At 47.7% G+C, this 27,085-nt stretch overlaps 2 protein-coding genes across 7 annotated transcripts in view; one reads left to right on the top strand and one right to left on the bottom strand.

Moving 5' to 3' along the window:
• Positions 1-10,071, top strand: part of Cacna1d (calcium voltage-gated channel subunit alpha1 D) — a 316,079-nt gene extending 306,008 nt beyond the window's left edge. For 3 of the 4 annotated variants that reach the window (XM_048801133.1, XM_015494418.2, XM_015494419.2), the window contains 6 exons: positions 472-498; positions 1,564-1,710; positions 2,900-3,063; positions 5,562-5,683; positions 7,241-7,561; positions 8,008-10,071. In XM_048801133.1, coding sequence (XP_048657090.1) covers positions 472-498; positions 1,564-1,710; positions 2,900-3,063; positions 5,562-5,683; positions 7,241-7,561; positions 8,008-8,301 — 1,075 coding nt within the window. In that variant the 3' untranslated portion in view covers positions 8,302-10,071. The remainder of the gene's footprint in view (positions 1-471; positions 499-1,563; positions 1,711-2,899; positions 3,064-5,561; positions 5,684-7,240; positions 7,562-8,007) is intronic. The other variant, XM_015494421.2, reaches the window with a different exon arrangement.
• Positions 10,023-27,085, bottom strand: part of Chdh (choline dehydrogenase) — a 32,105-nt gene continuing 15,042 nt past the window's right edge. For 2 of the 3 annotated variants that reach the window (XM_015494426.2, XM_048801130.1), the window contains 7 exons: positions 17,652-18,422; positions 16,913-17,064; positions 16,005-16,134; positions 15,590-15,724; positions 14,907-15,049; positions 14,417-14,519; positions 10,023-13,945 (listed from right to left, as the gene is read on the bottom strand). In XM_015494426.2, the coding sequence (XP_015349912.1) occupies positions 13,527-13,945; positions 14,417-14,519; positions 14,907-15,049; positions 15,590-15,724; positions 16,005-16,134; positions 16,913-17,064; positions 17,652-18,369 (1,800 nt within the window). In that variant the 5' untranslated portion in view covers positions 18,370-18,422 and the 3' untranslated portion in view covers positions 10,023-13,526. The remainder of the gene's footprint in view (positions 13,946-14,416; positions 14,520-14,906; positions 15,050-15,589; positions 15,725-16,004; positions 16,135-16,912; positions 17,065-17,651; positions 18,423-27,085) is intronic. The other variant, XR_001504433.2, reaches the window with a different exon arrangement.

Below are 27,085 nucleotides of genomic sequence, written 5' to 3'. Positions count from 1 at the left end.
CCCCTCAAAGAAGAAGCTGCAAAATCCACGCTCCCTAGTTGTATCAATGTACCCTGGGCCAGGGGTTGGTGGATTTCTCCTGGAAAGGGCCAGAGAGTAAATATTTTAGGCTTTGAGGACTATTTGATCTCTTGCAACCACTCAGCTGATTGAAAGCAGCCAGAAACTGGGTTTTAAGTGGAGGGGATGGTTGAGTCCTTATAAAACTTGGTGTGTGGACACTGAAATTTGGACTTCATATATTCACTTATGATAAAATAATTTTGTTTTGATTTTCTCAGCTCTTTATAAATATAAGAAGTTCTAGCTCATGGGTCATGCAAAAAGGGGTAGAAGCCCACATTTGGCCCCTCGAGTACAGTTTGCCCACCCCTGCTAGGAGGTAGCCTAGTAGCTGCACTATAAATGTCATTGGAAATGTTTAACTTTTGTCTTCTCCCTCCCTTCCACTGTCACGCCTTTCCTGGATAGAACTCGCTATTATGAAACTTACATTAGGTATGTGTTCCTTGCCTGTGTTTTTGTGTTAAATGCTGTGCTGTTGTTATCAGTTGGCTACTCTGAATGCTAAGGATTGAGAAGCATTTCTTTGAGCTATTAAGTAGCCTAATAGGTTTTCACAATTCAGAGCTGTGGCCTTGGGGGGGTCAGAGGTTGTTTCTTCCTCTTAGCAAAAAAGCTTTCAGATCTGTAGCAGCATAGACTTGTTGCCACCAAGGACTCATGGTCACATGCCAGTTGTGCCCCTACAGAGCCCTGGGGAGCTGGGCAACTCTGGATGTTCTTAGAAGTCAGGAGTCTTAGGGAAAGCATGACCCAGACCTAAAGATCAGGCACAAGAAAGATCTCCCTGGGCATTTCTCCTGTAGCCCTCAACCTTCACGCCCTGGGTTCCACCTGTTGAGCTGAGTTGAATTGTGGGTAGGACAGTTGTGTCCTCAGGAGCAGGAGGAAGATGAGTCTTCTGGTTTTTCTATTCCCAGTAAGTTTGGGAGCCGCAGGGCCTCAGTAGGGTGAGAGTAAGGAAGCACAGCTCTTCCTTTGGAGAGAGGGTGGTCACTGAGCCTGGCTCGTGCTCCTGAACCTTAAGGCCAGGAGGATCCACGTGTCAGGAAGATGGTATGACAGCCTTAGATCAGGACAGCCTTCCTTGTGATGCTGGGTCAAAAACTCTTTGGCCTTCCTGGTTTGCTATGATGGGAGGTCAGTGGTGCAGAGGCCTCTCTGTTCCAGGTCCTGAAATCACATTGGGCTGGAGCTGGGGCAGTAGGGTGAGCACAGATGGCCTGGGAACCCTGGGTCTTTCCCACAGGACCGCTGACCACTGCGTGCAGGGCTTCTGGGCTCATCTTCTTGCTTTGTTCTCCAAATTATGTCTGTGTCTTTGGTCCCAAAGCCTCTGGGCACAGCGGTTTGTCCCCAGTGTTGTGCAGGGTCCTGAGACTACACACACAGCATCCTTGCCAGGGGCCTGAGACAGGTGCCCTGGGGAGAAGCCAGAGGAGCCCTGCGGCTGTAGGCACTGTGCCTCCTCAGGCTCTTATACCTCTCTCCCGACTGCAGGTCTGACTCAGGAGATGAGCAGCTCCCAACTATTTGCCGGGAAGAGGCAGACATACATGGCTACTTCAGGGACCCCCGCTTGGGGGAGCCCGAGTATTTCAGCAGTGAGGAGTGTTATGAGGATGACAGCTCTCCCACATGGAGCAGGTGAGGCGCTCTGCCTGGTGCTGAGATTAGCAGGATGCACCCTGCAGCTGCACTCAGGTTTCCCCAGAAAAGCAAAGCCAGGGCACCAGCTCCAGGCTTGGGGAAGAGGGAGGACAGGCATTTCACACCTGCTACCTGCTATTCCTCCAGGTACCTCTGAGGCCTTTCAGTAGGGTTTCCAGACACCTGAGATGGGCCTTTCTGTCAGATCCCCATGTTCTGAGAGAAGAGGTTTTATTTAACTACCTTGGGAGCTCCAACCTGGGGGAGCTCAGGTAGTTAAAGCCAGCCTGAAGCTTGGCCATGCTGTGGATGAACAGCTCTTATTTAGGGTGGCTGGATCAGGCACTGTGCTTCAGGACACATGCAGGGGGACAAAGGTCACCTGCCACCCCTTCTCTGAACTGCGTTTCCCTGTCTGACCATGGCCAAAGGATCACCAGAGTAGAAGTGGTGCTGCTGTAAGGTCACATCTGTCCCCGGCCACAGGCTGACCCTTTCTCTTCTCCTCATGGTACTTCCACCATCTTCTTCCAATGCCCAAATCCCACAACCACCGATTCTGAGCCAAATGGACCCCAGGTTTCCTTCAGGATCCTTGTCTTTGGGGTCTTGTTCATACCATGTCCCGTGCATGGACAGTTAACCATCTCTACAGGCCTCATTCTATCCTCTCTTCAAGGGCCTGCACCAGGGCCTTGCTTTTCATTTCCCTGCTTGGAATTGAAATGTACCCCTTTCCCCCACACACACACCAACACCCCACCAAAACCAACACCTTCTCACAGAATCTGCCACATGTGCTGTCTTCTAACCCGGTTCCTCTCTCCTCCTCAGCTTGCACTGAGTAGTGTGCTTATGGCCTTTTCTAAGCTCCTTGTGGGTGGAGAACAGGCTTCATGCATCCTGGTGTCCCTGTGCCCATCCCAGGTCATGTCAAGCTGACAGGGCATGTGCCCTGGACCTGAGGCTGGCCCAGGGGTGGAAACTACCAGCATATCTCTTACCATAAGCCTCCAGTGCTGGGACCCTTCTGCAATGGCCCTTGCTCTCCATTCAGAATCTTCCATGAAACTGAGGGCAGCCTGTTCTCCACTCGTCCTGCTGAGTGCAAAGGAGGTGGGGGTGGGAAGTCTGTCAGAGCTAGAATCTCACGTGCACCTTCCCTCTTGACCCTTCTGACTGCTAGGCGAAACTACAGCTACTACAGCAGGTGCCCAGGCAGCAGTATGGACTTCGAGCGGCCCCGAGGCTACCACCCTCCCCAGGGCTTCTGGGAGGACGATGACTCCCCTGTTGGCTATGAATCACGGAGATCTCCCCGGAGACGCCTGCTACCTCCCACCCCAACATGTGAGGCCGTGTTTCTTGTTTTGGGTGAAGCCTCCCAGAGAATGGTGTGCCTGTCCCCTCACCCTCAGACTAGTCTTGCCACATCAGGGTCCGTTGGTCCTCGAGGCCGTTGGTCCCCCAGATGCTGAGGGCCTTGGCCTTCCTGTCACCACACCCCTGATGGAGCTTATGCTGCTCAGCGTTGCCCGTGGCTCTCCTTGAGGACAGAGGCAGGCTGTTGCCCTAAAATTGCACACAGATGCTGGAGAAGGGGCTCTTGTGGGCGCCGCATTGCCCTTGAGCCTGGGGTTCCTGAGAGCTGGGCAAGACAGACGTGTGCCTTTGTTGTCATCAGCTCTGCCCCACTCCACCCTGAGGAGCTGTCTCTGAGAGGGAAGGATTGGCTCAGCACAGAGCTGGACCTGCCCAGGGCCTGTCTACAAGCCCTGCCTCTGAGGAGCACCTGGGGATTCTTGGTGTCCGTTTCTCCTCCAGTCCCTCTTCTGGTCCCTCCAGGGCTTAATCTCCTTTCCCTCTGTCCCTCTCAGGGAGGGGCAGGTAATGGCCTTGGTAGTCACCTCCAGGATAGATGTTCCTATTCTGAGGTCAGAGAGCCTGTCCTGATGAGGGGGGACTTCCTTGCTTTCCTCCTACAGCAAGTGCCATGACTGGCACTGTCAGATGTGGGTCACCCCAAGCAAGGATCTCAGGCTAGGGAAAGAACTGCAGCCATGGCCCTGTCAGTTTTTGGTGGGGCAGTTTCATTTTGGACGTGTGGGTGTTTTGATGGGTAAAAGAATGTCCATTTCTGGTGTCTCTGGGGAATGAAGCTTAATTTTGAGCAGGACTCTAATCGGTAACCAAAAATAACTGAGACAGCAGCTCCTGACTCTGCCTGCTGCGCCCACAGCAAAGAGCGTGAGGGGAATGGGTGGTGCATGGGTCTCTGTGCCTCATTCCAGCTGTCACAGCCTGCTGGGCCGTGTAATCAGACCCATTTCTGTGGTTAATATTTAATTGTTCAGCAACAAACACATGCTGCTCAATGGAGCCATTCTGTTTCTCATAAATACTAGATGAAGTGTGTGCAGGTGAGCTTGGGTGGAGGGGCCTCTGTGTCTCTGTGGTTTCTTCTGCCTTCCTTTGACCTCAGCCTTTGCTTATTCACCCACACAGATGGCCCATGGACATGTGCACGGATGCCCACCATCCCATCCGCAGCCACGGAGAGGGGCTGGGCAGGCAGGAGCAGCTGCCCTCCTCACCTATAAGGGGGCTTGGTTTTGCTGTCCCCCAGCTCAGACCTTGGGCAGGGAGAACATTGAACTCCTCTGGCCTGTGTTGTCAGCCACCATGGGATGACTCCTTCCTTAAGAGATTGTTATGCAGAGCACACCAGATGAGGGGATCTGGGGACCGGTTTTAGACATGGAAATGTACCATATGCATGGGAGGGATTATTACTTTCCTGTCCCACCTGAACTTCTGGGCCTGCCACCAGATCATGGGTCCTAGAGGTTGTACTAACAGGCCCATCCCCTGGGTGGTGCGTGGAGGGAAGGCTTTCAAAGGCAGGAGGCCCCAGCAAGCCCTCAGAGGGTGTTGAGCTTGGCCCATTGTGGCCTTCTGTTTGATTCCTCTCCCCTGGGCAGTGGCCAGCCAAGGGTTCAGCCTCTTTCATGACAGACTCCTGTTTCTAGAGCTTCACGTGCAGTCCAGGCCTCTCAAGGCCAGACCCTGAGGTTTTGTAGTACAGGAATTAGGAGCATGTGGAGTTTTACTGGCGCCAAGAAATTCCCTGTGAGCTTGGAAAGCAGAGGGAGCACTTGAAATGATGCAGCTGCTGCCTGGAGGACCACGGGTGGGCTCCCTGCAGCAGCCCCATGAGGGTGGAACAAAGGCTTTTTGCTCAGTGAAAGGGCCTCGGATTCAGCCTGATCTACTGGGCTCTATGAAGCTAAAAGGTACAAGTCGCCTTGTCATCGTTCAACCTATGAGTGAACCTCCCTTCAAAATAGCTCCTTAATAGGATGGCCACATTCTCAGAGGTGTTCTTTGGCTCTTGGGAGGCTGGGTCCACGTCCAGGGATAATGTGTGCTCACTGTGTGGTTGAGCTGATGGGGCAGGCAGAATCCCTTCCTTCAGAGGCACAAACACCGGGCCTTGTGTCTGAAGGTGAAACAGGGACAGTGAGGAGAGGTCTGGAATTCTAGAATGATTCCATGTGCTTGTTCTCCATGATAATGTGTGACCGGGGCTGCTGACCCAACCTGGATGTCCTTTGGCCTGCCTAGAACAGATGAACACTTACTACATTTTTATTTTTAAAAATACAACAAAACTTAGTCGGGCTGCTTCCTTCATCTTCCCTTCCCATCACTGAAACCTCACTACACCTCTCTCCCAAGTAGATGGTATGCTGCTTCCCGGGTTCAACATCCGGGGCCACCCCTATTGCAGAGAGATGCTGTCCTGGCAGAACCCGCTTCACCATGCATGATGTGCTTTGACTTCCCAGCTCACCGGAGATCCTCCTTCAACTTTGAGTGCCTGCGCCGGCAGAGCAGCCAGGAGGAGGTCCCGCCATCACCTGCCCTTCCACACCGAGCGGCCCTGCCTCTGCACCTGATGCAGCAGCAGGTGAGTCACCCACCTGGCCTTCCTCTGCCTGGGTCCCATTGGATGCACCCTTCCCTTGGCTGCCAGCACCCAGAGGCAGGGAGGGAGAGAGAGAACCTTCACATGCAATCTGGTCTAGTCCTGGGAGCAGCCCTGCCTGATAGATCTTCCAGCCCACTCCACAGGAGCGCCACGGGAGGGGAAGCTGGGCCTTGTCTGATCCAGTGCCAGCTTCCTGGCATTGAAGACAAGGCTGGGATAATCCCTGTCTCAGGGAGCCATAGCCTCTTTTCCAGATTCTCCCAAATTGCCGCTGTTCTTTATCTGCTCTGAGAGGTAGTTCCTCTGTTAAGACACATTCATGGAGTTCTGCGGTCACAGGGATGGCCCAGGGAACTCCCTGCCCACAGGGAAGGTAGCTGTGCACAAGGCAGCCTGTGGCCCAGCACCCACTCACTGGTGCTCTGCCTCAAGGACAAGAGTATGGTTCACCATATGTCTGTTCATGGATTATGGGGCACAGGGTGGTCAAGGGACTTTCTAGCACTCAGCCAGTCCATTGGTAGAGACAGGTCTTTGCAGGGTTCTTAACCCAGGGTCCTGAGCACATGAATACTCAGTGAGGCCAGTTCAGACTTTCTAGTCCAGTCTCTGCCAGCTTTTCACTTCTCTGCTTGCATGTTTTTTGGGGCAGGGTGAATACTGGGGATTGAACCCAGGGGTGCTTATCCACTATACCACATCCCCAGCCCTTTTTTAATTTTTTGAGGAAGAGTCTTGCTGAGTTACTGAGGGCCTCACTAAGATGCTGAGGCTGGCTTTGAACTTGGGATCCTCCTGCCTCAGCCTCCCCAGCCATTGGGATTACAGGAGTGCACCAGCACACCCAGCCCTCTACTTGCACTTTTAATGCTAATTTTTAATTCTGTTCTATGTCATCAAGGACAAAGAACAAACCTTTAGAAGATCCAAGCCACCAGATGTTATGATTCTAGTAGGCATGGAGGTCTCTAAGGGCATGCGCTTCATGTGAACCAGGCCCTGGTCTTGTCTGTCTCAGCTACCTCCATTGGGTGAACCTGTGCTGTTTACCCACAGGCTCAGGTCCCTCTACACTGTGGGCGGATCTGCTGTGGTGGAGCTGTAGGAAGCAGGGTTTGTGTTCAGTGCCACAGGACAGAGGACTGCTGGGCACAGGGTGAGCTGTACTGGAGAGGGGCGAGCCAGCTATACTGGAGAGGAGCGAGCCAGCTATTTTCCTTTGTGAGCTGGACTCCTTGCTTTTTCCTGAACATCCTCCAGTATTTAAACCCAGAGAGACCAGGTGGTATGTCCACACACCTCAGCTTCCCGATTCGTCGTCATTCTGAAGCAACTGCATGATAGTAACAAAACTCCTTGTGCAGTTATAGGAAACACATTAGGAATGACTTGGGGGAAGAGAAAACACATCTGTTAGGAACCCACAGTTCTTTTGACAGCTCACTTAATTTTCTTGTGTCCTTGGGCGAGGCTGCCTATGAAGCAGCACCCAGCCTTTCAGGGCCTCCTCCTCCCCACTCTCCTCTCTCTCCTCAGATCATGGCAGTTGCAGGCCTGGATTCGAGTAAAGCCCAGAAGTACTCACCAAGCCACTCAACCCGGTCATGGGCCACCCCTCCAGCAACCCCTCCATACCGGGACTGGACGCCGTGCTACACCCCCCTGATCCAGGTGGAAAGGTCAGAGTCCCTGGACCAGGTCAATGGCAGCCTGCCATCCCTGCACCGCAGCTCCTGGTACACAGATGAGCCTGACATCTCCTATAGGACATTCACACCAGCCAGCCTGACTGTCCCCAGCAGCTTTCGGAACAAAAACAGTGACAAGCAGAGGAGCGCAGACAGCTTGGTGGAGGCAGTGAGTATGGACTTCAGCCACTGGGGCCTGAGAGCAGAGGCAGAGCCAGGAGAGCCAGCCAGCCACACTCCACAGGAGGGGGCCAGAGCCTGTCCACCCAGTCCTGACACTCCTCAGCAGGAGGAATGGTGTGCAAAGCCTGAGCGGAAATGGCTAGATCTCATAGATGAGCTACACTGAGCTCCCTGCGAGCGTTTCCCCTGGCGCTGCCAGGCTGTACCCTATTCTCCCCCAGCGGGTTCACTCTGGAGCTGTGTGGGGCTTTTCAGCTTCCTGATGTTTTCAAAGCTAAAGCCATTCACAGTCGTCACGTGTGAGGTCTGGGAAACGTGGTTGGGCGAGGTCCTCATGGCACATCATGCAGTTAGCACTTGAGTGGCTTTTTCTGCCACCTCTCCCCCTCAGCAAAGCCATGACATGTTGATGCCACCTTGTATCTTGTACAGGTCCTGATATCTGAAGGTTTAGGACGCTACGCAAGAGATCCAAAATTTGTGTCGGCTACAAAACATGAAATCGCCGATGCTTGTGACTTAACCATTGATGAGATGGAAAGTGCAGCCAGCACCCTGCTCAACGGGAACGTGTGTCCTCGGGCCAACGGGGATCTGGGTCCTGCCTCACACCGGCAGGACTATGAGCTCCAGGACTTCGGTCCAGGCTATAGTGACGAAGAGCCAGACCCTGGACGAGATGAGGAAGACCTCGCAGATGAGATGATCTGCATCACCACCTTGTAGCCTCAGCAGGGGCAGAGCAGCTCCAGCCTTTGTGGGGGAAAAGTGCCTCGTAGTTAGAAAGTTTAGGCACTAGTTGGGAGTAAATATTCAATTAGACTTTTGTACAAGTGATGTCATGCCTCAAGGAAGCCATAAACCTGGTAGGTACAGGTTCCAAGCGGCGAGCTCAGCAGTGCGCCATGCGCTGAGCCCAGCGGCAGAAGGCAGATCCAGCCCTCTTGTGAGGGTGGGTAAGGCCAGAGCAGTTCCTCCCGACCACCCAGATGGGTGCTGCCAGGGGAGTCCGAGTCTCACCACACCCAGGGTGCCCGAAGGAGCGGTGGGGAAGGTTAAAGGTGATGACGATCACCACACCTTGTCATTACCTCAGCCATCAGTCTAGCATATCAGACACTGGGCCCAGCATATCCATTTTTATACCCCAAACACACTGCTTCCTGGTTCCTGTTTAGCTGTTCTGGAGGACAGTGTCAGAACCCCGCTACCAGCGATCATCATGAGAGGGGAGTGGGACCTCATAGACAAGGTTTTCTGCTATGTGACGCCAGTTTACATAAGAGAACGTCACTCGGATGGTCAGTTCCGACTGTCGTGCTTAAGGGCAACTGTAAACTGGAATAATAATGCACTCGCAACCAGGTAAACTTAGATACACTAGTTTGTTTAAAAATTAGATTTACTGTACATGACTTGTAATATATTACAATTTGTATTTGTAAAGAGATGGTCTATATTTTGTAATTATTGTACCGTATTTGAACCTGCAGCAATATCCATGGGTCCTAACGATTATAGTTCCCCACTGAAATCTAGAAATTACTAGTATTTTTACTTGGGCTATAGAAAGGTAGACAAAATAGAGCCAATTCTCACATATTCAGTGAAAATCCTTTGGGGGTAAAATTTTGAGTTCGAAAGAACTTGACACTACAGAAATTTTTCTAAAATATTTTGAGTCACTATAAACCTGTCTTTACATAAGTATACAAGATGACTACTTGCAATTTTTTTCTTTGGGCAAGAATTCTATGATTTTGATAGGGTACTTTTATCCACCAGGGGTTGCAATTATCTGTTTGGTTTTACTTTAATAACCCTCTGATAAGTCTATTACAGAGTAGGTCAAGCTGGGCTACTCTGCCCCGGTGCAGGCGTAGGTTTATTGCCTCAGCTGCCCACACAGGCCATTTCTGCAACTCTGATGCAGAAATAATTGCACAGGTGAAAGTAGTATGTCTGCTCCAGTGCTCTGGGGACTGGTGGTGCTGGGGCGGGGGACAGAGGAGCACTGTGGTGACCCTTAGGGTCAGAATGTTGGGGTCTGTACAGATCATGTTGTTGCCTTTTACAAAATGTTGCTGTGCTGTGTTCTCTTTGAGGGCTTTTATATGCAATTGAACGAGGGCTGAAGTTTTCATGAGAATGTACTCTGACTGTATGTCCTGGAAAAAGCCAGTTTTGGATCATTAGAACTGTCAAGGCTTCCTTTTCTGTTAACAGAATCACTCCGACGTCATCACGTGACCTTGGCAGGGATTCCCTGCACTCACAAAGACAGGTAGCAATTTTGGTTCAAATTTTTTTAACTAGTACATAGACAAAACTGTCAGTTTTTTTTTTTTTTGTAAATAACACTTTGTTACAAAGACCTCACAAACCTCTTCGTAAGACATTCTTACTCCAGATCTGGGCAAAAACACTTCAAGGTTTGTAAATGACTATTTCCTGACAGAAAGCCTTTTTTATTAAAATGCAAACTGTTCTTCAGAATGAAACTGCGTAATAATTTCATTGTCTTCGGGAGCTCTCCTGGCCAGTGAGAGCTGCGGGGCAGGCGCTCTCGGGGCAGCTCTGCACACAGGTAGATTTTTCCTCGTCCTCAGCTCCTTCGATGCCCATGGTAACACCAGCCACAGAGAGCGCCACTTCTCCCAAAGGGCTACACCACTGTCAACATTATCTGGACTGTCTCCACGGGGTTTTGGTATTACTGTGGGGCTGCACATCATCAGGTCAAAATCACCTCCCATGACTGCAAGTTCTGGAACAGGTGACAAGTGTTTTCTGAAGTCAGTACTTAAATGCTGGCGTTGATAAAGGCTGCACCACTTCCTGGTATCTGTCTGCTTTAAGCCTGGTCCAACCTCTCATCTAATATTAAATTTCTCTTTTTTAAGAAAAATCTGAAGTTGTAGAGCATGGTTTTTTCCCTTTGTTTTAGAAGAGTTTTAAGATTTAATCTCTCTACTTTCTGGACCCTCCCCCAAACGGTTTTGTATTCTCAGGAATAGTATATTTCTTTAACCTTGTGTAGAAATGGTGATTTTGATTCAACTGTAAATCAACAGTGAGAACCATCTTGTTCAGCATGTGGACTCTAATTCCCAAACAGCTGGATTCCCGTTTGACCAGGTGACAGGTCCCAGCTCTGGTGTGTTGCAGAATTGGGTGAAGGCCAGGAGGGGTGGGTTTGGGGGCACTGAAAGCCACTCACTGCAAGCTGTGGCTCTGCCTGCCTGGGGCAATGGCAGCTAGATGCTCACCCACTTTACTAGGGGACCCCACTCTTCAAAGAAGCCAGAGATGTTTATTTCACAGTCTAAAATGTCTATGCCAATTGCATTTTCCTACAGGCTTTTATTTATAGGGTGAACCATTTATTTGTAAAAACGGGCTAGCCACAGAGCTGATAGCACATGCGGAACACCAGCACCTGACCTACAACTTAAGGCCCAGCTGTGGCTTGTTGAAAGGTTCTTTCTTCCCTCCAGGGCCTGGGAGGACAGTGCAGAAGCAGGAACAGGTTTGGGTGTTGGCTTCTGCCATCAGAATGGGGTGAGGAGGGTGGCTGGAGAATATCTGGACGCATGGATGAGAGGTATCTTTTTTTCTGATTTTCAAGGGGGAAGAAACAAAAATGTGTCTCAGCGCTGATGTCATGTTAGTTTATAAGTGGAAATATGAAAACAACTTTTGGGCTGAGGGTTAGGGTTAGGCTGGAGTGAAAAATCTATTTGAATTTATGGAAATCACTATCCCGTAGCCTGCAGTGGAAGCGGAAAGGCTGTGCGTTGGGGCACCTCAGCTTCCGCTCCTGGCACTCACCATTTCTAGTCATGCTGGCTGAGGCTCCTGGCCCTTCCCCGATCTGTCCCTCCTATCAGTAATTCCTCCCGTGGTGTGAGTATGGTCATCTTCCACGAGGTGAGGCTCCTCAGAGCTCTGGCCATGGATGCCCTTCTGACTCTTTGAGCAAAGCAGTCTTCTGCTGTTAGGTATGATAAGCTTTTTGACAAGAGGCTCAGCCATCGAAGTTGGCCTGGTTCCCCACAAGTGAGCACTGTCCTGCCTACTTGGGCTCCCTCAGCCCTCTCTTCCTCTTGACAGTGGAATTTCCAGACAGCCTGTTGTTTGGATGTGGGCCAGTGCTGTGGCAGCAGCCACGTCTGTTTGTCAGGGCTCATGTGAGGAACTCTTCAAGTCAACCTTGTGCCTGAACCCCAACAGCAGTTTCCTGGTTTGACTTCTGTGGGTTCTGGACACATGACACTTGCTGTCTTATCTCTTGAAATGTGTTTCCTTGTGCGATTATGTGGAAACCGCCTCACCATGTGAAAGGAGGAGAGGGGCCTGATGGGCTCTTATCACATGTCACTCTGCTTATCTCAAGATACAGCTGCTTTTGTCTCAGAGACTAAGACACCATGGGATGCAGAGATGGTGGAACTAAATGACTTGTCAGCTGCCCTATCTACGTCAGTAAATTCAGTCAGGCCTGCGACCAAAACGTACCCTTCCCTGAATCAACACGACCTCTCTGACCGGATGGTAGCATGTGGCCTAGCTGCCATCTGAGTCCCCAGAGGATGGATGGCTGCTGAGGGGATCCTCTAACTTTTGAAGAGAAATCTCTTAGCAGATCTAGAATTTTCTTTCTTGATCTTCTCTTGGAACAGAGAAAAAAATACAGGTAAGATTAAACAAGAACTGCCTAAAGTTTTAAAAGGAATAATGTATGACGGTTTCTTTCTGTCCACCTTTCTGGAAGGTTTTTCTCAGAAATGTTAAGTTGCAGTTATTGGGCCTCCAAGGTCTGTGAGCTGCCTGGAACCCCTGGGTTTCCCCCTCCTTATTCTGGGTCCAGCACTGCAGGTTTCCACATCACTTTTCTTCCCTCCTATCCATGGAAGATTTGCACGGTTTAACTAAAAGCATTTTGAATGGATTTTTCTTTTCATTTGCAAGCCTATGGGGATAAGGTATCGCAGTTCAAAAATAAGTTACTAGAATATATTAAATATCAAAGAGCTGTTGTAAATGCTCCTTGTAGCTATCCCCCTCCCTCCGAAAACTCCAATCTTCACCGATTACTGTTTCTTGTAATTTTCTATCACTCTCAGCACCATTCTGATCTATTTCCATGAACGTCCAGAGAATAAGAATTTGCCCTGTCTCTGTACTGGAGCCCTGGGAAGCAGCCAGAGCTTTCCTGACAAAGAGGTGACCTGGTATGTGGGGTTGGCTCTAGGAGTCTGTGTTTCTTGGTAATAAGACCAAAGTGCCTTTCCCTCCTTGAATGAGGTCCAGAAAGCCTCTCATCGGGACTGTGGAACCAGAACACTACAGAGGTGGCCCTCCCTCTGACAGTAAAATCAGGATTAGGGAAAGACAAAAGTCAGATGGCAACTTTCCCTCTGCCCAGGGATCCTCGGGATTCGGTGCCAGCCTGGGCTGAGCTAACTCCTATGACTTGCAGCCTTGGGTAAAGCTCAAGACACAGGATGATACCCTTCCTTGGGGGGCTCAGTGCAAGCTTACCACATCTGGGCAAACCACCCTGTCCTCTTAGGGGGAAGCCTGGAAGAAAGCATTCTGCTCAAGGCAGCAGGACCCCGCGTTGGAGAAGACCACATGGATACAGGACGAGAATGTGGCAGTTCACGTTCCCCTATCACCTCCCCTGTCCCCTCCAGGATGCAGGGTCCCAGGCTGCACAGAGGCCTTCTCCCAAAGGACTATATCAAAATGCTGGAGGAGAACAACTTGACATACTGACTAGAACTAGTCTCATTTCCTGAGACATTATCCAGTTCTCAGCCACTGAGTAGGGCTACCTAGGTCCCAGTGTTCCAGGTGGCTTCTGGCAACATTTGGAGGAAGGGCTGGCTGATTGGTCCTGTCAGCGTGCTGGGGGCCTCTCTGGTCATCCTAAGGCAGTGGCTGTCTTAACGCTGGGTGTCCAAGGTCTTAGGCTTGTAGACAGGAACATCCCTGTCCCAGAGTGCAGGCTGCCCCTTAATGATGTCGGCTGCTTTTTCTGCAATCATGATTGTGGGGGCGTTCAGGTTGCCACTGACTATGCTGGGCATGATGGAGGCATCAACGACCCTGAGGTTTTCTACCCCCAGGACCCTGGTCTTTGGGTCCACCACGGCCATGGGATCGGAGGGCTGGCCCATCTTACAGGTGCATGAGGGGTGGTAGGCACTGTCGGCTTTTCTCCGCACAAAGGCATCTATCTCCTTATCGGACTGAACGTGGCTTCCTGGCTGGAGTTCTTCCCCCCGAAAGGGAGCCAGGGCTTCCTGTGCAAAAATTTCTCTGGACAGCCTCACACACTGACGGAATTCTTTGATATCTGTTTCTGAAGAGAAGAGACAAAATGAGGCCCTTCCTCTTACCATGCTGGCCTCCCTAGAAAATTCCAGGTATGCAGAGGCTCAACCAGCCACAGGGGACAAAGTTCACAGACATGGAAGGAAGACCAAGTCACCAGGTGTGTATCACCTGCCCACAACCATCCTAGATGGGCAGCTTCTGCCCCAGAGTTGGCATGGGGGCTTTCACAGCCACATGGTAGCAGAGGCAGGCTCTGTCCAACAGAGGCGCTCATTTTGGCAAATAGGCAGGCCTGGGATGGTGAGCTGCACACACACCGCCAGGTGTCCCTGCACCTCTCACCTGCCAAGTGAGGTGCTGGGGTTACTTCACCTGGCCCAGGACATTGTGCCTCCAAGCTTATGGCCTAGGGTGATAGGGCAGGGACAAATGAGGATCCTATAAAGGCATTTATCCAGCCTAGGTAGAGGGGAGATACCAGCAGCTCCTGAATTACCTGTGGACAAGTAGTTGGGTTGGATTATTGGGTGGTCCTGGGGATTTTTACTTCTCAGTTTGAGCCAGCCCACACTTGGGCTCCGCATAGGCCCCACATGTACCTAGGAGAGTTCAGAGGAGACAATGACATTGACCTCCCTCAACCCAACTCAGTAGCCTGCAGCAGTCCTTGGTTTCCTGTGGGGTAAGCCAGCATCTATTAAGAACAGGTACAGTCTGACACATGTCTGGCCTGCATCTCGCCCTATCTCCAGGAATCCCTGTTCCCTCCCAGCTTTACACTCCTTGGTACACAGCCTATCTTGCCCATGGCTGGTGGTGGGACCCCAGAGCCCCCTCCTCACACTGATCAACTCCTCCCTTCCAAACAAAGATTCTGGGCTGCCACTTTTCTCTCCCCATTGACACACTGAGCCACTGGAGGGCAAGGGTCTGAAAGCCCCCTACTGGGGAGGAGGAATCTGCCTAGCAGTGGCTCCTGAGCTCACCTGGTAAGCCTCCTGCTTGGTGGGGACCCGGCCATGGTCAATCACTTGGGATGGCAGGAAATGGAACTGAATATCTGGGTGGGAGACCCCAGGCTGGCTGCGGATAAACCCACCCGTTTCCAGATGGGATGTGGCTCCGTACCCTGAGTATCAGAAGAGGATAAGGCAGGCAGAACAATTGTTCCTGGTACCTTCCCCCCATCCTCCTGGCCCTGAGCTCTAGCCATAGCTGCCGCAGTGGGTTCACCCACACCACAGCTTTAAATATCAACCCTGTGCCTAATGGGGGCTTCAGCTGCCTGTTGGCCCCTCCCACCTGGTTCAGGGTATAGCAAAGGAGGGGGAAACAGTCTGAGCTGGGGAGGATTTCCAAGAAAGGTCCCCTGGTTGAGGCAGTGCCGATTCTGCAGCCCAGTACCAAGGTCTTCTCTCTGCCTTGTTCCACGTGGTGGTCTATCCCCACCTGCCTATAAGAAGGGCAGCACCTGAGCATTCTGCTTGAGTGGGCACTGGGCTAAGGGCTTCAGGCCCTCATACCAGTCTGTCAGGCAGGAGCTTAGGGCTCGGGTAAAGGGCCTAGTTCAGCTTCAAACAGAAACCTGAAGCCTAGAGTCCTTGCTTAGCTCCTCGGGAAGGAGAGCACAATGCCCACAGCCACCAAGGTCACAGAGGAACCTGCCTACCTGTGAATCTCCACAGCCATTCCAGTCCAATGCAGATCTTCCTCAAGGGCTTCTGGGCTGAGTGGAGGGTGATGGGGTGGGTGCAGGCCTGTTGGATGTATATCTCCAGGTGGTCCTGCAGGTTCTGGCCAACTCCTAGAATGGGAGGGAGTGGTTAGGGAAAATGGCTACCATGGAGGCTTAGCTGGCTTCGAACCCTGTCCCCCTTTCACTTATCTTCTAAGCCAGCTCCTGTCTGGCCCCTGTGTCTCAGCCACCCTTCCTGCAACTCCTGCCTTGTCCAAGTGGGAGGGGCTGGCTACGGATCCATGCCCAGGGTCAAGAATGTCCAGGGCAACCTGGAGACCCTTGGGCTTATGGGAAAGATGTGTCAGTTTCTGGAAGTAGTAAGGCGGCAGGGGGGGGAGGGGCTCACCAGGCAGGTGGCACACCACAGGGATGCCCAGTCTCTTGAGGTCATCTGCATTCCCAATGCCTGAAAGCATGAGCAGCTGTGGAGAGTTGATGGCACCCCCACTCAGGATCACCTCCTTGCTGGCATAAGCCTGGAAGAGGCAAAGAACCACCCAGTCATATCTCCTGAGAGCCAGCTATTCTCGCAGCTCACAGACCAGCACCTCACTCCAGAGCCACAAGAACATGGCCTTGGGATGTGCTCATGTTGGGCATGAGGATGCTGCCGTCACCACCCTGGAGATCCTGCTCACAGGCCCAGGAATAAAGGGGGAGTGCACCGTGTCACCATTTGAAAGTAACCTGCATGTGCATTCAGGGTATGTTCAAATCATGGACCTAGCTCTAGAACATTCTGTAACAGTGGCCTTAAAAACAGATTAGGCTGACAATCACAGCTTAGGATCAGAGTTGTGGAGGCTGGGTTCTATCTCAAGGGCTCTGATATAGCAACTAGTGTGCTCAAGTCCTTGGGTTCCGTCCCAAGTAGCAAAAAAATAAAGCAAACGGGGGCATTTAAATGAGGTGAATGAAAACAGTCACTCAAGTAGTAAAAGCATGCATGCATGGAGCCAAACCAACCTGGTAAGTGGAGAAAAGCACACTGCAGCAGCACAGCATTCAATCTCATTTATGGGTTTTAAAACCTCTAGCATAAACCTGAGGTGGGCATGGCATACTGGTACCAGAGGATCTTCCTCCTCTCTACCAGCCACAGCCTCCCCATGAGGCAGAGGACAATCCATCTCTTCTGTCACTCATCAGAGGGACAAGAGCATGTGGCTGGGGAGGAGGGCATGACTTCTGCCCAGGCTGCACATTCCCTTCCTGTGCTCTGAGCTAACAGGGGCCCTGCTGTAGTTCACTCACCCGGTGGCTCTGGCCATTCTTGATGTATTCCACACCCACAGCACGGGTGCCTTCAAACAGCACCCTGCTCACAAGCGTCTGGACTTCAGCCCTGAGGTTGGGGCGGTTCAGTGCCGGGTGCAGGTAGGCACAGGCTGCACTCCAGCGCTTGCCTGCAGGACAGAGCAAGATCAAAGTATAGCCCCTGTTCTTTCGCTGACACTTCTGGAAGGCTGGGGAAATGGTGAATATGTCCTGCCTCTGACTATGCAAGTCCTGTCTTCAAAGTAAGTTTGAGCCCTGAAGCCCTGCCCAAGTCGACATCTACCCGAGGTCCCCTGGGCACAGGTGGAAAACCATCTTTTACCCTAACAGGATGACAGAGGGGTCAGGACCCTGAGGTGAGCCCTGGCCTTGCTTCTGTCCTACACACCTCTGGGTCAGTATCCCAGTTTATGAAAGAGGGTGCCACCGAAGAGGGCCATGTGCTCCTGACTGCCTCTCTGCGCCTTAATTTCCTCTTCTCGAAAACTCTGAGCTCTTGGTCCAAGAAGCCCATTATCCCTTGTCCACACCACCAGGGCCAAAGTGATGCCATGTCTCTGGTATTGGGGTACATTCTGTAGCATCTGGGGGCCAGTGTATCATCTACTTTCCTCCAATACCATTTTACCACACTTACTGATCCCAATAGGGCTAGAGGGAATGGGCCGTGATAGAGTACAGTTTAGGATGTGAGGACAGCAGGGACCCACGCTACCTTCGTGGATGGTCATATCCATCCAGCCGAAGCCCTCCTGCTGGAAGCCGTTCATGTCGTCGGTGAGCGGGTAGCCGGCCTGCTGTGCCGCCTGCAGGAATGCCAGGTGCAGCGGGTGGCCTGTCTTGCCTCTGGACACACGCAGTGGGCCATCACCGCCACGGTACTGGCTGGCACCCAGCTCGTGGCCCTGTGCCCTGCGGAAGTAGGGCAGGCAGTGTTCATAGTCCCAGCCTTCAGCACCTTGGCTCTGCCAGCGGTCGTAGTCTTCAGCGTGCCCACGGATGTAGACCATGGCATTGAGGGATGATGAGCCACCCCAGACGCGGCCACGTGGCCAGTACAGTGCACGCCTGTCCATGGCCGGCTGCGGCTCTGTGTGGTAGGACCAGTTATACTTGTCATCACACAGGTTGTCCACGAGGGCTGCGGGCATGTGGATCTTCCATAGGAGCCGCTTGCTCCCAGCCAGCAAGTCCTTGGGCCCTGCCTCCAGCAGCAGCACCCGCTCTGCAGGGTCCTCGGTGAGCCGATTGGCCAGCACACAGCCCGCGGAGCCCGCACCCACCACCACGTAGCTGTGTTCATCCCCAATCTGCGAACCAGCGCTAGTCCGGGCTCTGCTACCCGGGGGCCCTGGCTGCCCCAGGGTTGCCCTTGCCAGGACTCCCCGATGGCCCAAGCACCCTTGGCTCCGGCCTTGAAGGATACGCCACATATTTCAGCTCAAGTCTTCCTGTCCACGGAGGGGAATGGGATAATCCACTTTTCCTAGGACAAGAAAAGGGGCATTAAGCATCCTAATCTGCGAGCATGTGCAAAAATCAGACCAAAGCTGGGGTGGCCATATTGGGACAGCAAAAGTCCACTGGAAGGTCACCAAAGGCCTGCTCTGCATTGGTTGGGGCCAGCAGTCACCCATAGTCACTTCTAAGGGCAACTGAGAAGGAGCAAAAAATTCCATATCGAAGTATGCCAGCCAGGACCGACGATCACAGGGCTTGGGCAGCAGCAGAGGTGCCCTGGAAAGATTTTCCTGTAACATTGTGCATGAACCAGGAGGCCAAAAATCTGTCTACTGGAAGGCAGAAGAAAGAGCTTTCCAGGGTGGGAAAGCAAAGGCACCTACACTCGTTCACTGGAGACAGTTGCTGAACCCCTACCAGGTACCAGGCATGGTATTTTTTCCTCTAGTGATAGAGGAAAAAAATCTGCTTCCAAAACTGATGTTCTGGAGCCAGGGAGGAGAACAAGGCATAAGTAATGGAAGGAAGGGCCCCCAGACTGTGGAGCTCATAGCCTTTGACTTGAGGGACCACAGGAGCACCAGAGAGGTTTTAAGAAGGGGACAGGGTCAGAGAGACACTCTTAAAAGATCACTCTGTAGCATACTACTGGAATTTTGACAGTGAAACTGCAATAGTATTTGCAGGGTCTCTTCCACAACAATGTTAAACTCAAACCCCCAACATGCTCAGTAGAAAAGAATCAGAGTGTGCCTTCACAACCTCCAATAACAACACTGGAGAAAACCCACCCATAAGGTACAGGCCCAATGTGTCTTCCCAATACAGAAATTGACCTAGTTACGAGAACTGGGAACCCCCAAGAAAATTCTGATAAGCCCTACCTTGAACCCTGTACCTCATAAATACAGCCTAGCACTAGAGGCAGGTTAAGAATACAGAGAAGACTCCTCCTTTCTCTTCTCTGTGCCAAGGCACAGGAGGAAGACGGCAGGGGCTCCTCACAGTCCTGTCTGAAGCAGACACACTGAGAAGAGCCTCTAGGCCCCCTCAGAGCAGCACCCACCGCTCAGCTCCCAACTAACAACCTGATGGAATAAAAAGTAGGAAAACCATCCATCTCAGCCTCCACTGTCCTGAACATGTGAGGCTAGTATTCCATACAAAGTTTTTAAAAGATAAATGACTCCTTGTCAAGAGAGAAAACAGTCAACAAAACCAGACCAAAGGATGACCCACTGGATATTACAACCATCAGACATTAAAAGAACCAAGATGAACATTATAAAAGATTAGTAAAAAGGGTGGGCAACATATTGAACAGAATTGAGCAAAACATTGGCAACTATACAGAAATTCAAGAAAAAATATAATACTGGAGATAAATAGTCAGTGAACCTGAAGGTAAACAGAAGAGGGAAAGGGGGAGAGCAGAACAGCTGAAGCTTAAGGACAATATCAAACCATCTGAAGTATGGATAACTGGGATCCAAGAGGGGTAGAAGGAGAGGAGGGAAAACAAGGGGGGCTGCAGGTGTAGCTCAGTGGTAGAGTGCTTACCCAGCACCACAAAAGGGAGACAAAATATTTGAAAAATGATATACAAATGGAAGAGAATAGAAAACAGAGACAAACCCACATAAACACAGTTATCTCATACTAGACAAAGGTGATTTATATATATATGTATATATACATAAAATGAGGAAATATAGCCTGTTCAACAAATGGTGCTGGGAGAACTGGAAATCCATACTTAATAAAATGAAATTAGACCCCTATCTCTCACCCTGCACAAAACTCAACTCTAAGTGGATCAAGGATCTAGGCATTAGACCAGAGACCCTGAGCCTACTAGAAGAAAATGTAGACCCAACTATCTATCATATTGGCTTAGGAACCAACTTCCTCAATAAGACTCCTAAAGCACAAGAAGTAAAGTGAAGAATCTATAAATGGGGTAATATAAAACTAAAAGGCTTTTTCACAGCAAAGGAAACAATCAAGAACATGAAGAGCGAGTCTACAGAATGGGAGAAAAATCTTTGCCACCTCCACCTCAGATACAGAATGAATCTGTAGGATACATATAAAAAAAACAACAACAATAAATAAATAACCCAATCAATAAATGGGCAAAAGGAACTGAACAGCCACTTCACAGAAGAAATACAAATGGGTCAATATATGAAAAATGTTCAAAATCTCTAGCAATTACAGAAATGCAAATTAAAACTACACTGAGATTCCATCTTGCTCTAGTCAGAATGTCAATTATCAAGAATACAAGTAACAATAAATGTTGGCGAGGATGTGGGGAGAAGTACACTCATAGTATTTCTGGTGGGATTGCAAATTGTTGCAACCACTCTGGAAAGCAGTATAAAGATTCCTCAGAAAACTTGAAATGGAACCACAATTTGACCCAGTTACCCCATCCCTTGGTATATACCCAAAGGACTTATGAAATCAGTATACTACAGTGACACAGCCACATCAATGTTTATAGCAGCTCAATTCACAATAGCTAAGCTGTGGAACCAACCTAGGTGTCCTTCAACAGACAAATGGATAATAAAATGTGGAATATACACACACACACACACACACACACACGCACATATACACACATAAATAACATACATACACATACATATACATATACACACATATGTGGTATGTATATATGTATACACATAAATGCACACACTGGAAAATTAGCCATAAAAAAAGAATGACTGCTTTATGACTTTTGCAGTAAATGGATGGATCGGGAGACTATCATGCTAAGTGATATTTTCCAATCCCCAAAAACCAAAGGCAGAATGTTCTGATATGCGGATGTTAACACACAATGAAGGAGGGAGAGGGAAGAATAGAGGTTCATTGGATTAGACAAAGGGAAGTGGGGATGGGAATAGGAAAGACAGTAGAATGAATTGGACATAACTTTCATATGTTCATAGGTGAATACATGACCTTTGAAATGCCACATTAGGATCCCATTCTTGTGGTTATACATAATCAGAATAAGTTAAACTCCATGTATGTATAACATGTCAAAGTACACTCTACTGTCATGTACATCTAACCAGAAAAAAAATATTTGAAGAAACTGATGAGACTTTTTCAAAATGAGTGCAAGACAAACATAGATTCCAGAATCTTTAAGCATCCCAAGAACAAAGCATCCCATTAACACAAAGAAAAAATGCCTCCGAAGACGTCAGAGTTGAACTGCTAAAACTCCAAAATAAAGAGAGAACCCATCAAAGTAGCCAGATGAAAACAGAGGACTTTATGTAAGAATGACAGCAAGCTTCTTGTCAGAAAACATGCAATCCAGAAGGCAATGGAACAGTAGCCAAGGGCTAAAAGAAAAAACAACTCCCCCCACCAAAACTCTAGCTTACTAAATTGAAAAATACACCTAAAAGATTCTGTGTACCCCCAGTGAATACATCTTTTAACATAAAGGAGATAATCTAGATCAAATGGCCAATTTCTTGAAAGGCAAACAAATATGCTTTGAATAAGACAATGTCTATTAAAGAAATGGAATCAATAGTTAACATTTCAACCAGAAAGTATCACACCCACAGGGGCTCTCAGGCGACTTCTACCAAACATTTAAGGGTAAAAGTAGACCAATTCTCCATCTTTCTTCGTAAGATAGTCATTCTGCTTTCATTTCCTAATTCATTCTACGAAGCCAGCATCACCCTACTACCAAAACCAGACAAAAATATAACTATAGACCAGTATCTCTCACGAACATAAATTAAAAAAACCTCAATAAAATATACATAAAAAGAACTAAACATCATAGTCAAGTGGGGATTTGTCCTATGTACATAAGGCTGGCTCACTATTTGAAAAGCAATTAAAGTAACCCATGACACCAAGAGGCTAAAGAAGAAAATTCACATCATAACCATAGATGCAGAAAAAGCATCTGACATGAAAAAGCTCAGTGAAGTAGGAATGGGCAGGGAGCTTCAACATGATAAAGAATATCTACAAAACCCCATAAATAAAATGAATATCATACTTTATTGCTGTTATGGTTTGGATGTGAGGTATCCCCCTTAAGGTCACATGTGAGACAATGCAACAAGGTTCAGAGGAGAAATGATTGGGTTGTAAGGGTCTTAACCCAATCAATCAGTGAATTGATCCCTGATGGGATTAACTGAAGTGGTAGGATGTGGCTGGAGGAGGTGGGAACTGGGGCGTAGCTATGGGGTATACATTCTGTGTACACCACAAAAATACAGTCAGCTGGCCTTGGACAGCCAAGGCCCCACACATCAATCTAGACGTGGATCTTCTTCTTCCTTTACAGCAATTAATTCAAGATGGATCACAGATCTAAATGTACAACATAAAATACAAAACATAAAACCCCTAGAAGATAACAGGAGAAAATCTAGATGTCCTTGGGTTTCACAAGGGCTTTTCAGATAGGACACCAAAGGCAAAATCCATTACAGGAAAACTGATAAACCCAACTTCATTAAAATAAAAATATTGTACTCGGCAGAGATACTGTCAAGAATTGAGAAGACAAGTCAATGACTGGACTAAAATATTTGCAGAATTCCTATGTGATAGAGAACTATTATCCAAAATATACAAATACATTTTTTTCTCAGGAGATACTGGGAATTGAATGCAGGGGTGTTTTACCACTGAGCCATATTCCACATTCCCCAGCCTTTTAACAACAACCCTATTAAAAGCAGGCCAAAGTCCTTGATAGATACCCCACCAAAGATGATATACAGGTGGCAAACAAGCATAAGAAAAGATGCTTTAACATCATAGGTCATCAGGGAAATGAAAATTAAAACAAGAATGAAATACCACTAACACTGGGCATGGGGACACATGCCTGTAATCCCAGAGACTCAGGGGGCCAAGATGGGAGCATCGCAAGTTCAAGGCTATCCTCAGCAACTTAGGGAGACCCTGTCTCAAAAAATAAAAAGAGCTGAGGATGTGGCTCAGTGGTTAAGCACCCGTGGGTTCAGTCCCAAGTGCAAAAAAAAAAAGAAAAAAGAAGAAAAAGAAAAGTAGTACCACTACATACCTATTAGAATGGTCAAAAATCTAGAACCCCAATGCCATTAACTTCTGGCAAATATATACAGCAACAGAAATTCTCACTCATTGCTGGAGAAAATGCAAAATGTACTACCCACTTTGGAAGATAGCTTGGCAATTTCTTATAAAACTAAATATACTCTTCCCAAATAACCCAGCAATTGCGTTCCTTGGTATTTACACACAGGAGCTGAACACACATTCACACACAAACCTACACATGGATGTTTACAGCAGCTTTATTAATAATTGTCCAAACTTGGAAGCAACCAGGGTGTCCTTCAGCAGGTGAATGGATAAACAAACTGGTGCATCCAGACAATGGCAAATTACTCACCGCTAAAAAGAAATGACCCCTGAAGTCATGAGAGGGCACAAAGAAAACTTAAATGCAGGTTACCTAAGTGAAAGAAGCCCATGTGAAAAGACATGGCTGTATGATTCTGACAATACAACATTCTAGCAAAGGCAAAACCATGGGGACAGTAAAAAGATGGGTGGTTGCCAGGGGTTTGAGGGAGAAAGGTGGAGATGAGGGGAAGGGCAGAGAGAAGATTTAGGGCAGTGAAACTGCTCTATCCCATACACAGAGATATCACTACACATAGTGACATAGGATGCACACCACTACCAGGGACCCTAGTATAAATCACGTACATCTCTATGATCATGCACATCAGTGCTGATCTGTCACCCGTAATGAATGCACCATTCTGGAGAGGAAAGGTGAAAATGGGGGAGGGATTATTCATGTGTGAGGGCTCTATGGGAACTCTGTCTCTTCCTTTTGATTTTGCTGTGAAACTGCTCTAAAAAATTTAACTCTTCTAAAAACTGTAATAAAGAGTCTGACCCCATTTTTGATGTCTGACCACTGACAACTCCCATGCCTATGCACCCCCGCAATTCTCGCCTGGCATTCCTGCCCCATGTATGAGTGTGGCAGTTCAAATTACCCCATTCCTTCTGCATACAGGTGTCTTTACTTTGGCCCCAAACTGTGGCTACCATAGAATCCAGGAACACTTGTTCCTCCCTCTGCTCAAGCCATCTGCGCTGGCCTGGGTGCCTGTACTGCTCGCCTCATGAAGTCCACTGTGTGAGCACAAACCTCCTAACATCCTTTTGCTGTATGTATGTGGCATCATCAGAATCAACAGCAAACCAATTTTGGTTGGTGGGAGATTGATCCCTCCCTCCATGAACAACCAAAGAGACAAAACACACTTAGAAGAGCATCCAGAAATACGAAACAGAAGTAAATTTAACAAAATTGGTGCAAGACCTATAAACAGAAAACTGCAAAACACTGAGAAAAATTAAAGATGACTTAAATAAACAGAATGAGATCCCACGAATGGGAAGACCCAATATTGATATTATGTCAATTAGACCCAATACAATGCTAATAAAATCTTAATAGGGTGTGTGTGTGTGTGTGTGTGTGTGTGTGTGTGTGTGTGTAACCTGACATGCTGATTTCAAAAGGTATATGGACATCTGGGGGGGTGTAGCTCAATGGTAGAGTGCTTGCTCAGCGTGCATAAGGCCCTGGGTTCAATCCCCAGCATCAGTTTAAAAAAAAACAAAACAACAAACAAAACAAAAAGACGTTTATGGAGGGAGACAGCACATTGAAAAAGCTGCAGTTATATAGTTGTACAAAGAAATACCTCACAGCAGGGAAGGAACCATAGCATCTCACGTCAACATAGTGGAAATCTAAAAATATACTCAGAATATAAAGAAGGTTGTGGCCTGAATTGATGTAAGAAAATTTAAAGCATGAAATTAATATATGAACCACACATCAGAGCCCCAAAATATATAAAGCAAACACTGAGATGTTGAAAGGAGAAACAGACAGTTCTATAATAATAATGTTTCCAATACTCAGATTTCAATAATGATACATCAAAAAGGAAATAGAAGATGTAAATAACACCATAAACCAATGGAACCTAACACATAATTACAGAACATCCAAACCAACAATAGAATACACATTTTCCCTCAAGGGAGCATGGAAGAATCTCCTAGAAGATTACATGTTAGGCAGTAAAACAAGTCTTAATAAATTTAAAAAGACAAATCAACCAAGAATCTTTTTAGATCATAGTGGAATGAGACTAGAAATCGATAACAGAAGGAAAACAGGAAAATTCACAAACAGGTAGAAATTTTTAAAAAGTTTTAAAGCAATTTATGAGTCAAAGAAGAAATCACAAAAATTAGAAACACAACAAGACAAATGAAAAACACAAAATACCAAAACTTAAGATACACAATGGAAGCAGCACTGAGGGAAATTTATAGCTGTAATTGCATAGATTAAAATAGAGAAAGATCTGAAATAAAAGCTTAACTTTATACTTCAAAGAAACAGAAAAAAAAAAACTAAACCAAAAGCTAGCAGCAGGAAGGAAATATAGATTAGAGATAAATAAAAGTAGAAAAACAATAAATAAAATCAATTAAGACAAAAGTCATTCTTCAGAAAACAACATAATTGATAAACTTGTACCTAAGGAAGAAAAGACTAAGAAAAAAGACTTAAAGAGATTCACATTAGTAGTGCGTTCAAAATCAGCAAACTCAGAAATGACAGTATGGATATCACTACTGACTTTACAGATATAAAAAAGATTATAAGAGTATTATAATCAATAGTATACCAATAAATTGGATAATCTAGAAGAAATAGACTAATTTTCAGAAACAACCTACCAAAACTGAATCATGAAGAAACAGAATATCTGAAAAAACTTATAATCAGTAAGGAGATAGAATCAGTAACCAAAACCTTCCATCAAAGAAAAGCTCTGGACCAGATATCTTCATGGTGAACTCTACCAACACTTAAAGAATTAACAACAACCCCTATCTAACACTTCCAAAATATTGAAGAGGAAGGGAAACTTCCTAATTCTGAAGCCAGCAGTACTGAGCTATCAGGCAGACACTGCAAGAAAACTACAGGCCAAGCTCTCTTATGAAGAGTAAAGAGTCTCAACAAAACACTAACAAATTAATTTCAGCAATATGTTAAAAGGATTCTACACCATGACCAAGTGGGTTTTGTTCCTAGAGTGCAAAGATGCTTCAACATACAAAAATTATTCCATGAAATACACATTAACTGAATGAAAGAAAAATCATGCGATAAAATTAACACCCTTGAATAATTAAAACACCCAAAGAAGGAATAAGGGGAAACTTCCTCAACACAACAAAGGTCATATATGGAAAAAACACACAGCTAACATCATACTCAATGGTGAAAGAGGGAAAGATTTTCCTCTAAGATCAGGAACCAGACAAGGATGCTTGTTTTTGCTATTTGTATTCAATATAATATTGGAAGTTCCAGCCACAGCAATTAAAGGGGGGGGGGAGGGGAGGGAAACCAAGTTGAAAAGAAAGATGTAAAATTGTATCTGTTTGCAGATGACATGATCTTCTATGTAGAAAACAGAAAAATTATACACAGAAAACAAAATAAATTCATTAGAGCTATTAGAGAAGTTCAGCAAAGTTGTAGGATACAAAAATAAACACAAAAATTAATTAATTGCATTTCTC

Source organism: Marmota marmota, unplaced genomic scaffold (genome assembly GCF_001458135.2).
Source record: "Marmota marmota marmota unplaced genomic scaffold, marMar, whole genome shotgun sequence".
Classification (NCBI taxonomy): Eukaryota; Metazoa; Chordata; class Mammalia; order Rodentia; family Sciuridae; genus Marmota; species Marmota marmota.
Note: the sequence above shows the minus strand (reverse complement) of the source record. Positions and strands in the feature narration are given on the sequence as shown.